At 27.1% G+C, this 14,941-nt stretch overlaps 1 protein-coding gene across 2 annotated transcripts in view; it reads left to right on the top strand.

Annotated features, from left to right (window-relative positions):
• The window catches only part of LOC100213132 (serine/threonine-protein kinase Nek10), a 94,444-nt gene that overhangs the window by 52,564 nt on the left and 26,939 nt on the right, over window positions 1-14,941 (top strand). For both annotated transcript variants that reach the window (XM_065809213.1, XM_065809212.1), the window contains exons 17-23: window positions 320-381; window positions 4,469-4,765; window positions 4,847-4,869; window positions 5,131-5,172; window positions 11,849-11,951; window positions 14,497-14,625; window positions 14,798-14,839. In XM_065809213.1, the coding sequence (XP_065665285.1) occupies window positions 320-381; window positions 4,469-4,765; window positions 4,847-4,869; window positions 5,131-5,172; window positions 11,849-11,951; window positions 14,497-14,625; window positions 14,798-14,839 (698 nt within the window). The remainder of the gene's footprint in view (window positions 1-319; window positions 382-4,468; window positions 4,766-4,846; window positions 4,870-5,130; window positions 5,173-11,848; window positions 11,952-14,496; window positions 14,626-14,797; window positions 14,840-14,941) is intronic.

Raw genomic sequence — 14,941 nt, 5'->3', positions numbered from 1 at the left:
ACTTCAAACATTTACAAATGAAAGTCGTATAACAAATAGAAAGCTTTTTATAAACACTGTCTTCCGCAATTTTCAAATTTCAAGATTGCTCTTGCAGCCCTGACCCGCATAATTGCACATAATCTTACGAGCGTGATATAACACGCTTTGTGATTTTCTTCATCACAAGCCCTGTATATATATGCATATATAAATATATATATATATATATATATTTATATATATATATATATATATATATATATATATATATATATATATATATATATATATATATATATATATATATGATTACTTCTATACTTTTTTTATTTTTTAGCTGTATGTGCTGCTTTAACTGAGCTTGTGTTAAATGATACCAATGCAAGATGTGTTGTTCAGGTTTGGTTACAAATCAAAATTAAAAATAAAATTTATTTAAAAACTCAATTTTTAAATCCAACAATTTTTTTGCAAAATAACTTTTATGCAGTTTTAAAAACCATTAAAATTGTTCAAGTAACTTTGTTTTAATACTGTGTAATATTGTGTAATGTTCCAAAATGTCAATTAAAATTTTTGTTGGTTATGCAGGTGATACAGATGCTCATGTATTTTATGTGATAAAAAGTGTTTTTACTTAGTGGAAAATGGATTTTTGATGCTCTGTATAAATCTGATGTTGTTAAATTTACTTTTGAAGTTTTTTTCACACAATCTAAAACCATTAAATACTAAATTAAAAAAATACAAAAATTTAATGCATCTGTTTACATGAATGCATCTGTTTACCTTAATGCATCTGTTTACATTAAAGCATTTGTTTACATTAATGCTGAACTTATTAATTTTTTTAAATACAAAACGAAACACTTTTGAAGTTTTATAGATATGCCTATAAAGTGGAAGTTGCTAGGTCACCTTTTTACTGAAGTGCATTGCCATGGTTCAAATCCAACCAATCCCACCTTTTTTTTTTAAATCTTTTTCAATTTTTTAAAATACCAAGTAAAGCATTTTTGAAGTTCTACAGATATTAAATACAAAAATATATAAAAATATTATATACTATAACAAATGAAAAGAAGAGAGTTTTTTAAAAAGCTTAAAATTTCTAAAATCTTCTAAACACCAGGAGAAATTTGTTGTGCATATGTCATGATAGAGATACATATGTTATCAATATTCGCAAGGTATTTAGTTCTAATAAACTGTGGATGGTCTAAATAATAATTATGGTCTGAAACTTAATAAAGAAAAAAGACAGCCCTGCTACTAGACTAGCAAAACTTTTGCATTTTGCAAGTGGGTGGAGCAAAATGGGACAGTTAAAAAGCAGCAGATATTCATCAATTGTAGAGCTTTAAAAGTGATGAAAAATGAAGGCTATTTATCGTCTAAATATGTTCAAACATTAAACTCTTAAAAAAGTAACATACCCATAGAAACTACATGCCCTTACATCCATACACCACAAAAAAGAAGTAACAGCTAAAATTAAAAAAAATTTTGTGTTTTATTATAAAATACCTCTGCTTTATTCTAATCTATATAATATTAAATTGGTAACTACTACTAAATTTGAAATTAAACATTTTATGGATCACATTAATCACACAGAAAATATCCTGAAATTATTTGGCAACTTTTTTGATGGGCTAGCTTATTAGCAATATGCAAATGTAGAGCAAACTTGAATATGCCATATGTATCAGCAGCTTTTCTAGTTCTAAGTTTCTTTTTACTCACAGCTAAAACTGTATTTCATCCCATTTTAAATAATTGATCTTTCTTATATCATTTCTTACCATTCTTATATCATTGCTTTCCTTCTTTGTTTACATTAAATACTATTAATAATCGAAGTTAAGTTTATAAAAATAAGAATTTTTTTGAATTTATTACTAAAATTGCTTTTCTAAATAAGAAAAAATAATATTTTAGATTAAAAATAAAATCATCAAACTGTAAATAGCATCACAAAATGGTAGTAATGTATTCAATTATATAAATAACTTGTTGTCCTAATGTGCCCCACAAAAGTCATTTTAATGAAATTAACACTATTCTAAAAGTTCAGTTTAAAATATTTTTTTAAAACTAGATTCTAAAATAGGAAAAGAAATTCTGTCTGAAAAATATAAACTTTTTATAAATAAAGCAAATTCACAATAGTTTAAGATAAATCTTTTGTTGTTTTATCGCTTAAGAAAACACGCTGAGATATAAGGCTTCAGGCATAATTGTCCTGTTATGCCTGACTGTCCCGATATACCCCGCTCTACCCTAACAACTAGAAAAGTCCATTTGCTATATTTATTTTTTTGCGATAAATATATACAGTCAGATTGAAAAGTTGAAAATATTTTGCGGATTTGAACCCTTGCAAAACAAAACTGATGACAGCGCATTAAATCCTCTAATATAACATTTTATGCAAGGTCATGTGTAATATAAGAAAACTTTTCTAATTTTGCTTTTGTTTTAATTTTCCAGGTTTTTGTGAAAATGAGTAAATTAAACTAGAAGAGCATTATTTGTTATTATTAAAGTCATAATAGGTATAAATTGAAAATAAAAATTAATTAAGTAATTAAATAAACCTTAAACCTAAAAGATAAAAAACTTGAGCTTATCTAAAACTATATACACTTCTTAAAATCCTTTTTTCTAAACAAACAATAAAACTCTTTTTATCAAAAAAAAATTTGTAGTTTGTTTGTTTTTAAAAAGTGTAAAATCTATCAAAAGATATAACAATTTTTAACAATGTTCTTAAGTATTATTTTACAATACAAAAAAACATTAGATAATGAAATTTTTTTTTGTTATTGCTTTTTTAGTAAAAAAAACCGTTAAAAGACACCAGTTCCAAAGACACCAGTTGCCTTTTTTGCTTAAACTGTTTTGTTTTAGTGCAGAAACAGAATAAATAGAATTATTAGTTATTCATGCTATGACGACTAACAGTGTCTACTCTAGTTAATGTGGCGGCATCAAGCCAATGTTCACGTTCTTGTACATTGGCTTGCTGTACATTGGCTTGCTTTTCAATTAAAACAATCAACGTGTACATTGGCAAGCCAATATACATGTCGATTAATGAAAACTATCTGCTTTTTAAATTTGCTGAGATTTTCAGCTTGCCAGTTTTTGTTGTACATTAATCTCTTATGTTCAGACCAAAAATCTTCAATTGGACGTAATTCTGGCACATTAGCAGGATTATGCTCTTTTTGTACTTTATGTGAATGATGCAGCAAAGCTAGATCAGGCCAAAAAACAATATTGTCATTTTTATGTTTTTCAATGAATTTCTCCTATCTAACAAGATATTTTGAAGTATACACATCTTCATTGACTGCTTGGCCTGACGAAGAAATGTACTGCTGAGAGATTCCTTTTGTAGAGAATGCAATCCAAACAAGTAATTTTGGCTCAAATTTGTCTTTTCTTTTTAACCTTACATCATTTGATGCTGCATTTATGTCAGAAGAGTAAAATCCAGCATTTCCAGAAATATTAGTGTTCCTCAAATAAAAAAAAGGTTCATCGCCAATAATAACAATTTTTTTCCGAAAAATCAAAACCAACCTGCGGCACTTTATATGAACAGCTGCTTTTTGAGCCAGTGTTCTTTTTGGTGTTTTAGTTTTTTTTACGATAACAAATGCTAGTTTTTTGGTGAATAATTTTGCATATGTACGGTTGTGATACATGAAATCATTTTGCAAGACCAGGCTGTGAAATACCATTCTTTTAATCAATCGATTTTTTAAGGCGCTTTATCTCTTTTTCAGGCATCTTTATGGCTTTGCGATCACTTCCGACTTTTCTTTCTGGTCCTATATTGTTCCCCTTTCTTTTAAGTATATTATAAATAGTAGATTTTGGTATGTTCTCCATTCGAAAATTTACAATAAAGTTTTTGTTGTCATCCGGATGCAAATCCAAAAATGCGTACACTTGTTTTCTAAGGGAGTCTTCGTTATAAGCTTTTTTTTCATTTTTAATTATTCCTAAATAGATTATTTTTTAATAATACATCTAAAGAATTAAATTTGCAATAAAATAGAAGTGATTGCAATTATATAAAATTTTTCCTTTGTATTTTTATATTTACACAAACTTTGTCAAGATTTTTAGTTATCACATGTTACGTAAAAAAAATTGGGGGACACAATGTTTTAAAAATAAAGTTCCTCATACATCCACTGAAATTGGTACTGGTAAAGCAGTACATGAATAGTTCTAAGGATCTATTTTTTAAGGGAGTATGTTATATACTCTTTAATCCTTTATTTTATATAATTTCCTTTACTTTTTGTAATGCAAAGTACTTATGGTAAAATTATATCCATAATTAAGTATGTTTATTAATTAAGGAGTTTGGGATCAATTTTGAGCGCCCAAACTGGTGTTAAAATCAACCTCAATGCTTGATTTTTCAAGAATAAATTTGCAGTTTTTTTATTTTATTTTTATTTAGACAAATGGAATATATATTATTATGATGTTGATATTCTCTATCCTTAATGATGTCACAAACTCGCATCGACACAATGAAATTTCTTGTGAAAATAATAGTTCCACAAACTTTCTAGAGCGTAGTGGTGCCTCCTGTGAAAATAGTGTTTCTACAAACTTTTTAGAACAAAATGGTGAAAAAAAAAGTGTTACAATCTCTCAAGAACCTAAATATGTCTCAAGCGAATATTGTTCAATAAATTCTTTTGATAAATCATTTTTAAGTGGTCGTGGGTCATTTAGCAATGAACAATTGCAGGTATCTTTTTTATTGTATCTGAAGTATTATTTCTTTGTAATAAGTTTTTGTAATATTAATTTGATGAAAAATTTTTTCTAGAAAAATGCATTTCGCACTCTTAGGTAAATATTTTAACAGGTGTAGTTTTTTTTTTTACTTTTTTTTTTTTTTTTGCTTTTTCAAATTTATGTTTTAACTAGTCTCATTTTAAAATATTTTTATTTAAATTTTTTTTAAGTTCTTTTTTTTTTATTATTTTTATTTTTTTTATTTTCTTTTTTTTAAGAATATTTTTATTTGAAATGTGTTTTTTTTAAGTTAATTTTTATTCAAAATATTTTAACTAACTTTTATTTAAAATGTTTTTTAAATTATTTTTGAAGGTTTTTGTTTAGCATGGAAAGAAATAGGCAGTTGTTTAAAAGGTTTCTACTTTTCATCAAAAAAATTTTTATCTGTATATGTAACTTTTTTATAATTTATAAAACATTTTATAAAAATTTTAAAATCAATAATCATTTAATTGCAATATTTTGGATTTTTTTAGACAGAATTAACTATTCATTAACTGCTGTAAAACAGTTCAGAAACAATTGCAATTAGACTTTTTATAATGTATTCAAAGTACACTATGAATACATTAGATTGCTCAGGCTCCTTCACCATAATTTTTAACTTTCAAGATCATGTTACAATAGATAAGGTCATAATTTAAATTGATCAAGGTCAGTTTCTATGCTGACAGAGTGAAAAGATTTGTTTGTTATTACAAGTTGTACCCTTATTAAAAGATAAAAGAAATATATATATATATATATATATATATATATATATATATATATATATATATATATATATATATATATATATATATATATATATATATATAATATTTATTTAACAATTTAAAATCCCCTTCAATAGAAGGGATTCAAGGCTGTTCAACAGAATTATTTTATTTAACCCTAAAATTTTTGCCTTGGAGGCCTTCTACCTGATATTAGCTAGCTGCAGTTAACATTTGCTCTAGTTGAATATTTTTATCAAAACACCATCTCTAGCCTTTACTAAACTAAGAGCCCTAAAGCAGGGGATCTTAAAGTTTATTATTACTCTTTGTCTAAATAAGAAAAATCCTACAAGGCAGTAGGCAGGTAATACTAGGTCACATGATATCAATGGCCGGTTGGTTGTGATGATCCTGAACCTGACCTGGAGTAGGTAAAAGAAGTTACTTCCTGTAAACAATACTTTAAAACATTGATAAGGATATTTTGAAAGATATTAGATAGTAAAAAAAACGGTGGTAGGTCTTCGCAAATGGCGAATTGATAACATATTTTCTAATGATAATATATTTTCTAATGGAATCTTTTAAACATCGAGTAATTATTAGTAACATCGAGTAAACATTAGTAAATCATATCCTTCCTGCTTATCTTCTAACAACTCAATGATATATGACCCCATTAAATTTTCAGAATCTTTTAGTTTATTCTTTGTTTCAGTTCCGGAAGAATTTTAGAAAAAGATACACTCATCCAATACTGACTTTAATAAATATCTTAAAATCCTAATCTTAAATCAATATTCATAAAACCTACAGACAAAAATGAAGTATTATCTTATTATTCATTCTCTTAATGACAGCAAGACTTCATGACCTAACAGCATTCTAATACCTATTTTTAAAGCTCTTACAAATGATATCTCTCCTGTACTTTCTGAACTATTTAATCTGTCATTCATCACTGGTGTATTCCCTGATATCTTAAAAACTGTTTCTGTTATCTCAATTCATAAAAAAGACTCAAAACTTGAAGGTACATCATTATGCTGATGATACCAATCTTTTGTATATCAACAAATCACTTACGACTCTGTAAAAAAGTTAATCAAGATCTTCAATGCTTATGTAACTGGTTAAATAGTAATTGTGTTTCATTGAATGTCAATAAAACTGAATACATTTTTTTTCATTTCCCTCAAAAAAGTATTGGTAATATTAAGATTAAAATTAACAGAAAAAAACTTTTTCTGTCAAAATATATAATCTTAGAGTATATCTTGATGAAAACCTATCTTGGTATAATCAACTGTATCATCTTAAAAAAAACTTACACAAGCTAACAGTATGCTTTCACTAATTCGTTCCTATGTTCCTATCCAAATACTTTGAATGATTTATTCTTCTTTATTCTCTTTTCTATTCTCAGCTTTTCTATTGTTGTTCTATTCTTTTCTATTGTTTGGGGTCAAAAAAGTAACTTTTTACTTAATGGCATTGCTACTTTACAACATCCATCTATTAGAATAATGATGTTTTCATCGAATCTGATATCCAAAAAAAAGTTTTCTGAACTAAAAACCTAAAACTCCATAATCTTGTAAAAATTTACAATTGTCTTTTTGTGTTTGACTTTCTCCAAAATAAACTACCTAACTCTTTTTTAAATTTTTTTTATTAAAACAAATGAAATTCACAATCATCACACCAGGAATAGAGAAAATAGTAAGCTATACTCTTCATTTTTCAACACGATTAAATATGGTAAGTTTTCCATAAAACAACAATGTATTTCCTAATGGAACCAGTGTATTCCTGCATTAATAAAAAAGTTTTAAAAAAAATATCCCTTTGTTACAGATTATTTACTGCTAAATAGAGTTCAATTTAAAATAAATTGTTTGAGTGTATTTCTTTATAATTTCTCTCTGTACCTAAGTTACCTTTGATATATAATTTCTTTAACAAACAAGTGGTTTGATTTTTGCTTTATTTATTATTTATCTATATTGTATTTATTTATTATTGTGTTATTATTGCTACATTTTATGTTATTATTATATTTAATTATTATCTGTGATATGTACATACAATTTATATTGTATTACAATTATTCTTCATATTATTGTCATCATTTACCTTCTCAACTTGACTTATGTCTTGTTTCTGATCCTAGTCAGTCTTCTGATCACAGTTTAATCTCTCTAAAACTATTATCTTATTCTTTTTCATCATCTGAATTCCCGTATCATCGTATCTCTTACAACAACCTTAAAGCTGACTGAGACTCTTTCTGTGATTTTCTTTGTAATGGCCCCTGGGTAGAAATCTTTTGTCTTCCTGTTGATAAATGTGCTTCTTACATAACTTCATCGATTCAGGCTGGCATGGAATCTTTTATTCCCTCTTGACGATTCCAGGTCAAGCCTCACTCTTCTCTATGGTTTTCCTCACATTGCGCTGCTACAATTTTCAATCCAAACTTTCAAATCTATCAGCAAAACAATTCTCCAGAAAACAGACATCTGTTTACTACTACTAGAAACTATTGTAAAAAAGTTTCGTTTAATGCCAAAGCCTGGTATTCTCAGTTCAAAAAATCTCGTATTTTATCTCAAAAATTAGGCTCTCATGACTTCTGGAGAATTTTTAATAGTATAATAGTAAGGGCAAATCTGTTATTCCACCTTTTGATCATCTCTTGATTCCACTAGTTGCGTTCTACCTGATATAACCTTCAAACAGGTTGATCCATTGCTTGAAATGTGTATCACTCCAGCTTCTGTATCTAAAGTGATTTCCTGCTTAGACTCTTCAACAGCTTGTGGCCTGAACAACATACCTGTTATAGTCTTGCAGAAGTGTTTTCTGGAGCTATCATCTATACTTTCAAAACTATTCAACAAGTGCTTATCAGAGTCTTGTTTTCCAGCCTGCTGGAAAGCAGCATCTGTTATTCCTATTTTCAAAAATTCTGGAGAGCGATCTGATTCGTTTAACTATTGTCCCATTAGTCTTCTTCCTATCATAAGCAAGGTTTTTGAATCTTTAATTAACAAACACTTAATCCCTCATCTTGAAACTAATAACTTATTTTCTGATCATCAATATGGATTTCAATCTTCTCATTCTACAGCTGGTTCACTAACAGTAATAACCGATAGGTTTTATCGTACAATAAATAAAGATCGAGAGGGTAAGGCCATTGCTCTTGAAATTTCTAAAGGTTTTAATAAAGTTTGGCATGCTTCTCTATAAGTTTTCTTTTTACGATGTATCTGGTAACATTGTTAAGATTATTGAATCCTTCCTTACCGATTGTAGTATAAAAGTTATCTTCGATGGCCAGCATTCTTCTTCATATCCTGTAACATCAGGGGTTCCTCAAGGTCTATCCTAGGCCCTATACTGTTTTTGGTATACACTAACAATCTCCCAGAAATTCTCACATCTAAGGTGGATTTTAATTCAGATAAAACTCAAATTTTTATAGCTAATTGTTATCACAATAATTTAGATCTTTCTATATTTATATATGGTAATGTACTCAATGAGTCATCTACCCTTCATCTTCTAGGATTAACTCTTACTTCTGATCTTTCTTGGAAACCATATATCAAATCTGTTGCAAAATTAGCATCTGCTAAGGTTGCATCTCTTTATCGAGCTCAATACCTTTTTACTCCAGATTTTATTCTCTATCTCTATAAATCTCAAATCCGGCCTTGTATGGAATACTGTTGCCATATCTGGGGCAGATCTTCTAATGATGTCCTTTCTCTTTTAGAAAAGGTGCAAAAACGTATTGTAAATATAGTTGGACCTGCTCTTTCAGCCCACCATTATCACATCGTCGTAATGTTGCTACTCTTTCTCTTTTCTACAAATACTATAATAGCCACTGCTCTAAAGAGCTAGCGTCTTTTGTGCCATCTACTAAAATTCATTCTCGTGTTACTTGTCATTTAACTAAGTCTCATCTCTTTTCTGTGTCTGTTCCTAAATGCCAAAAACTCTTATTTCTCTAGTTTTTTTCCTCGAACATTATTTCTATGGAATTTGCTGCCTTCATCTTGCTTTCCTGATTGATATAGTTTGCAATCCTTTAAGTTGTCTGTCAGTTTTTATCTTGCTCTACAATCGTCATCTTTCCTCTTCCAGTAACTTCCAACTCTAATAGTGGTTGCTTGCAGCTTTTTTGGAAGCAAAGATGTTTAAAAATAAAAATTCTTAAACCAAAGGATCAATTCTTAATTTAATTAAAGATTGATTTCTCATTGTTTCTCTGACACCCATTTTCAACAACACCTTTTTCAATGGATAAAGACAGTAGCTTGGTAACTAGAGCAGGTATAACAACATTTAAATGCGTTTGTCTACAAAGTCTACAAATGTCTACAAAGTCTACAAATGTCTACAAAGTCTACAAATTTGTCTACAAAGTCTACAAATTTGTCTACAAAGTCTACAAAGTCTACAAATGTCTACAAAGAAAAGAGCATCATTAGAAGCACCAGTCCAAACATTACAACAGTATTCCATAAAATATATGTGATTTATTTAGGTAGAGAATGGAATCAGGATTTTAAAAAATAAAAAATATAATAAAGAGTGGCAACTTTAGTTAATGCTTATCAATTTATCGACTTATTTATTACTTATCAATTGATTGTATTTATGGTTTCAATGAGAGTTTAGTAGTGAAGGATAATCCAAAAAGGCATATAATAGAGAACTCAGTTACCATACCTTAATATAAGATTGTTACCATACCTTAATATAAGAATGTCAACAGTATTATCAACAAGCCTCAAGATATAACATTAGAGATATCATATTCAAGATGGCTGCCTGTTTTAAGTGATCAAAAAGTGTTGACTATTTTGTTGAAACTGAAGTATATAGTTGTTAATCTGATGTTGATAAGTATGATATAAAAGATTTAGATCACAGCATGACCTGAAGGAGAGAAAAAAAAATGAGCACATGCTTGAGTTAGAGACAAGACCCAAATCAAAAAGTAAAGGTAAGTAATTAAGGTTGTCTAGAAAATAATTTCAGTTAACCATTTTTATGCTGATTAGTAAATTCTTACTTTTAATTAAGTTCACTTATTGAAACAACAACATTGGCTGAGGGATAAAAAAAAAAAAGCCTTGGTCAATTTCATCAAAAACAACATCTAAAAGAATGCAGTCCTAGGAAGATGTTGATCAACACAAAACAAAAACAAAAGTTAATTGAGTTAATAGATGCTAAGCAAAAGCACTTAAAATATAGTCAGAAAATTCAAACCAGTTCAAAGCGTGGCTATTGTAGTCTTTACAAGGGTAAAAATAGTCATAAACACTTTAATCCAAACATAAAGCAGCCAAATTTAAATTGGTTTCACAAAGAGCAAATAGGTCTGTTATGATTTGTTTAAAATAAAAACCGCAAATATTTAAATATATAAATAAATATATAAATAAATATATAATTAAATATATAAATAAATATATAAATAAATATATAAATAAATATATAATTAAATATATAAAGGAGCAATTAAAACGTGATAAAAAAGTTTTTTTGTATTAATATTAATATTTTGAAGTATTATATTTCTGTGTTTAATACTTACAGAATCTCAATCATAGTGCAGAGGAGTGAATGAAAAAAACTTCTTAAAATATTCAACCACTAAAACATCATTCTTCCATTTCTTTCTTCTTTACATTAATAAAAAAAAGTGAAAAAAGGAAAGTTTATTTAAAAATCAATATAATAAATCAAACTCATATAAATAAATTCAATAGAATAAATAAGTAGTAAACTCTAATAAACCACAAAATTTGACAGAGTAAGGTATATAAAATATATTCTTATTGAAGTAATTGAAGTATATGAAATATATTCTTGTTGAAGTAATTAAGGAAGTAAACACATAGATAATTGATTAGTATTTTATCAATTATTTAGGCAAAATACTCATTTTTTTTAGTTTTTATCAAAAAACTTATTTCTATCAACAATATCAATTTACTTATGACAACATCAAATAAAACGTTACCATCGGATACAGAATCAAAAACTCTATTGTACCTCAGTTTAAAAACTATTTAATAATAATTTTATAATAATAAACCAACTTTATTCTTAAGCAATAAATGAAAAAAACCAATTTTGAAAATTTTGAATATCAATCAAAATTATAATTTACAATTTAAACTATTTTTATCTATTTTTATTAATATTATTTTTTTAATTTCATTTGCATTTACCGATTTGTTTCTATTGTTTTTGTTTTTCTTAATTATTTATTTATTATTCAGGTTGTTCCCTGCTGAATTATTTGAAAAATTTATTGATGTTGGACATTATCAGAGAGATTTAAATTCATATAATGAACTTGTCACTTATGTAAAACAGCTTACAGTAAGAATTTTTTTTCAATGGGGGTGTGAGTCATAGTGATTATTTTGAAATTCCTAATTATAATTAAGTTTTTTTTTAGTGTTCAATGGTTTAATAAGAAACTTCAGTTTTAAGAGTTAAAAATTAAGATTTTTTAAAAAATAATTTTTTTTAATGTAGTGTCGCCATTATATTTCAATGTAGTTCACCATCATATTTCAAATTCCGGGTACCAGGTGGTTAAAAACCGGGTCCGAGGCCGGGTACCCGGCACTAAGTCCATTAAAAAATAGTAAGAATAAAAAAAATTTAATCAAATAAAAAATAACTTAGACAACACTTTTTTGCTGTATTTCATTTTAATTTCTTTTATGGTTTTTTGTTTGTGACAAATGAAAAACGTTATCAGCGTACAAAATAATTAAAAAGTAGACAATCAAATAATTTTTCTGACAATAATTGATTGAAAGCTTCATTTGAACAGAATTTAGATTTTTAAAAACGGTTAAAAAATAATTAAAAACCCCTAAAACTATGCAATATTTCTTTGTTTTTAGCAGCCATGGCGCAGTGGTTGATTGCTCGTCTCAGAAACAAGAGGGAATGCACCCTCTCTTGTTTCTGTGGGGCACGCCCCTCCCTCTACTTTTTTTTGTGTGGACTTTCTTTCTTTTTTTAAAAAAAATTGATAATTTTTATAAGAAATTGAGGAATTTATTTTGAAATGAGGCAGTGTACCCCCCACTTTAAAAACCATGTCATCGCCCCTGCAAAAACCATTGATTTCTCATCCCACTTCTCAAACTTCATGGGAAAAAAATTCAGTTGAAAATCGTCTATGTTGGTTAAAAGGTCGTTGGTGTAAACAATCATTTAACAAAAACCTTATTTAAAAATAACCTACACAAAGTAATAAACTTTCATTCATTTTTCGCAAATAAAATTGCAAAAAATCTTTCTTTCTCGTACTAAGCAATTACTATTTTTTTTCTTTCTTTTATTTTTTTTCTTTTGCATTCTCATATTATTTTGTTTTACTTTATGGTTTTTATATCTGTATAAATCAGTTTTCTAGATTTAGTACATAGGAATTATTAACTTCTGAAACTATCAAGAAGTTTATTGGTTGAAGCACTATTTTTTATCTGGTTAATAATATTTTTACACAATTTAAAGTAACACTAAAAGAAAATTTGTTTTATTATTTTTATTATTTATTAGTTACAGCACTTAAAGGTTTTGTCTGCTAAAAATATTTTCAAAGATACCTGGTGCCAGGTACATCAACAAAATGGCCGATTCTGAGTACCCAGTAAAACCGCCAAATTACCAGGTCCCTGGGTCCGAACCGGGTACCTGGCACATCTCTAATCATCATTATATTTCAATGTAGTATCACCATCATATTTCAACATGTAGTGTCACCATCATATTTCAACATGTAGTTTCACCATCATATTTCAATGTAGTGTCTCATCATATTTCAATGTAGTGTCACCATCATATTTCAACATATAGTATCACCTTCATATATCAATGTAGTGTCACCATCATATTTCAACATTTAGTGTCACCATAATATTTCAATGTAGTGTCACCATCATATTTCAACATTTAGTGTCACCATTATATTTCAACATTTAGTGTCACCATCATATTTCAATGTAGTGTCTCCATCATATTTCAGTGTAGTGTCACCATCATATTTCAACATGTAGTTTAAAAAACTGTGTATTGGTATAAAATTTTGAATTTTGCAATTTTTTATATATTTCAAATTTAATTGAATCTTATTTTAAATTATTTTAATTTTAACAGAAATTTTCACTGTATTTATAATTTTTTTTAAGAACTAATACATACTAGAAAAAATTTATACAGTTATATCTACTCAAAAGGCTATATCATCCGAACAACTTTTGTTTAAGATGCAATCTCTTTCTGCTTGATAATTCAAAACACATATTTTTGCTGATAGTTTTTGTTTTTCCAAAAATATTATCCATTAAAACACTCATAAGTGTACTGTATGACAGGTACCTTTACGACAGATACCTTTATGACAGGTATCTTTATCATAAATAAAAGATACCTGTTTCTTTTTGTCATAGTACATTGGTTTCCAAATTTCTTTTATAGACCTAGAAGTTATTTTTAATGTTTTATTGTTTATCTACTATATTTCTCTTTTGCAAGCCTGTTCTGATTGGAGTTGCTTTTTCAAGAAATTATTGACAAATTTCAGAAAAATAATTTGCTTTTGTAGTTTGTATTCTAATATTTTGCAAATTTATTTATCATAAATTTCCTGTAATTTGTTGTCTTTTACAAGTTCAACATTTATGCAACCTTTAATGTTCAGAGCCAAACCAAATCCTGAAACAGTATTTTTTTTAATTTTGGATTTTTGATATATTATTTTCTTAGTTTAGTTGTAAAAGTATTTTGAAATATTTAGTTAAATCCTTTTTTTTTTGCCTTGCTTTAAGGCAGTTAATTGAAATTTTTTAAATTTATGTCAATTTATGTCAAGATAAATTAAATGAAAATGAAGAATTTTTTTTAGTTTATGGAATATCAAGAAATCAGAGAAAGAATTCAAACAATAAATTTAAATAAGGCACCAAGTTTTTACGTACAATCTTATGCTGTTTATGAACACCTTGGGACAGGAGCATTTGGAAGTGTTTATAAGGTTCAATATATCAATTTTATATTAAATTATAAAATTCAATTTTACAAGTTAATTGGTAGTCCCATAATTTTAATATTTTAATTTATTAACTTTGTTATTTTTGATTTTATTTTTTGTTTTATCAAATCTTATTATGTTATTTTATCATTATCTTGTTTAATATTTAAATCAGGTGAAAAGAAAAGGTGGCCAATCATATTTAGCAATGAAAGAGGTATAATACAAAATTATGCAGTGGTTTTTATTGTGTTTTGAAATCAAATGATTTTTTCAGAATAAAAATTGTTTATTTTTCTTAAAAAAGTTTTTTAATTAA

The sequence above is a fragment of the Hydra vulgaris genome, chromosome 11 (assembly GCF_038396675.1).
Source record: "Hydra vulgaris chromosome 11, alternate assembly HydraT2T_AEP".
NCBI lineage: Eukaryota > Metazoa > Cnidaria > Hydrozoa > Anthoathecata > Hydridae > Hydra > Hydra vulgaris.
This window is presented reverse-complemented; position numbering and strand designations above follow the sequence as displayed.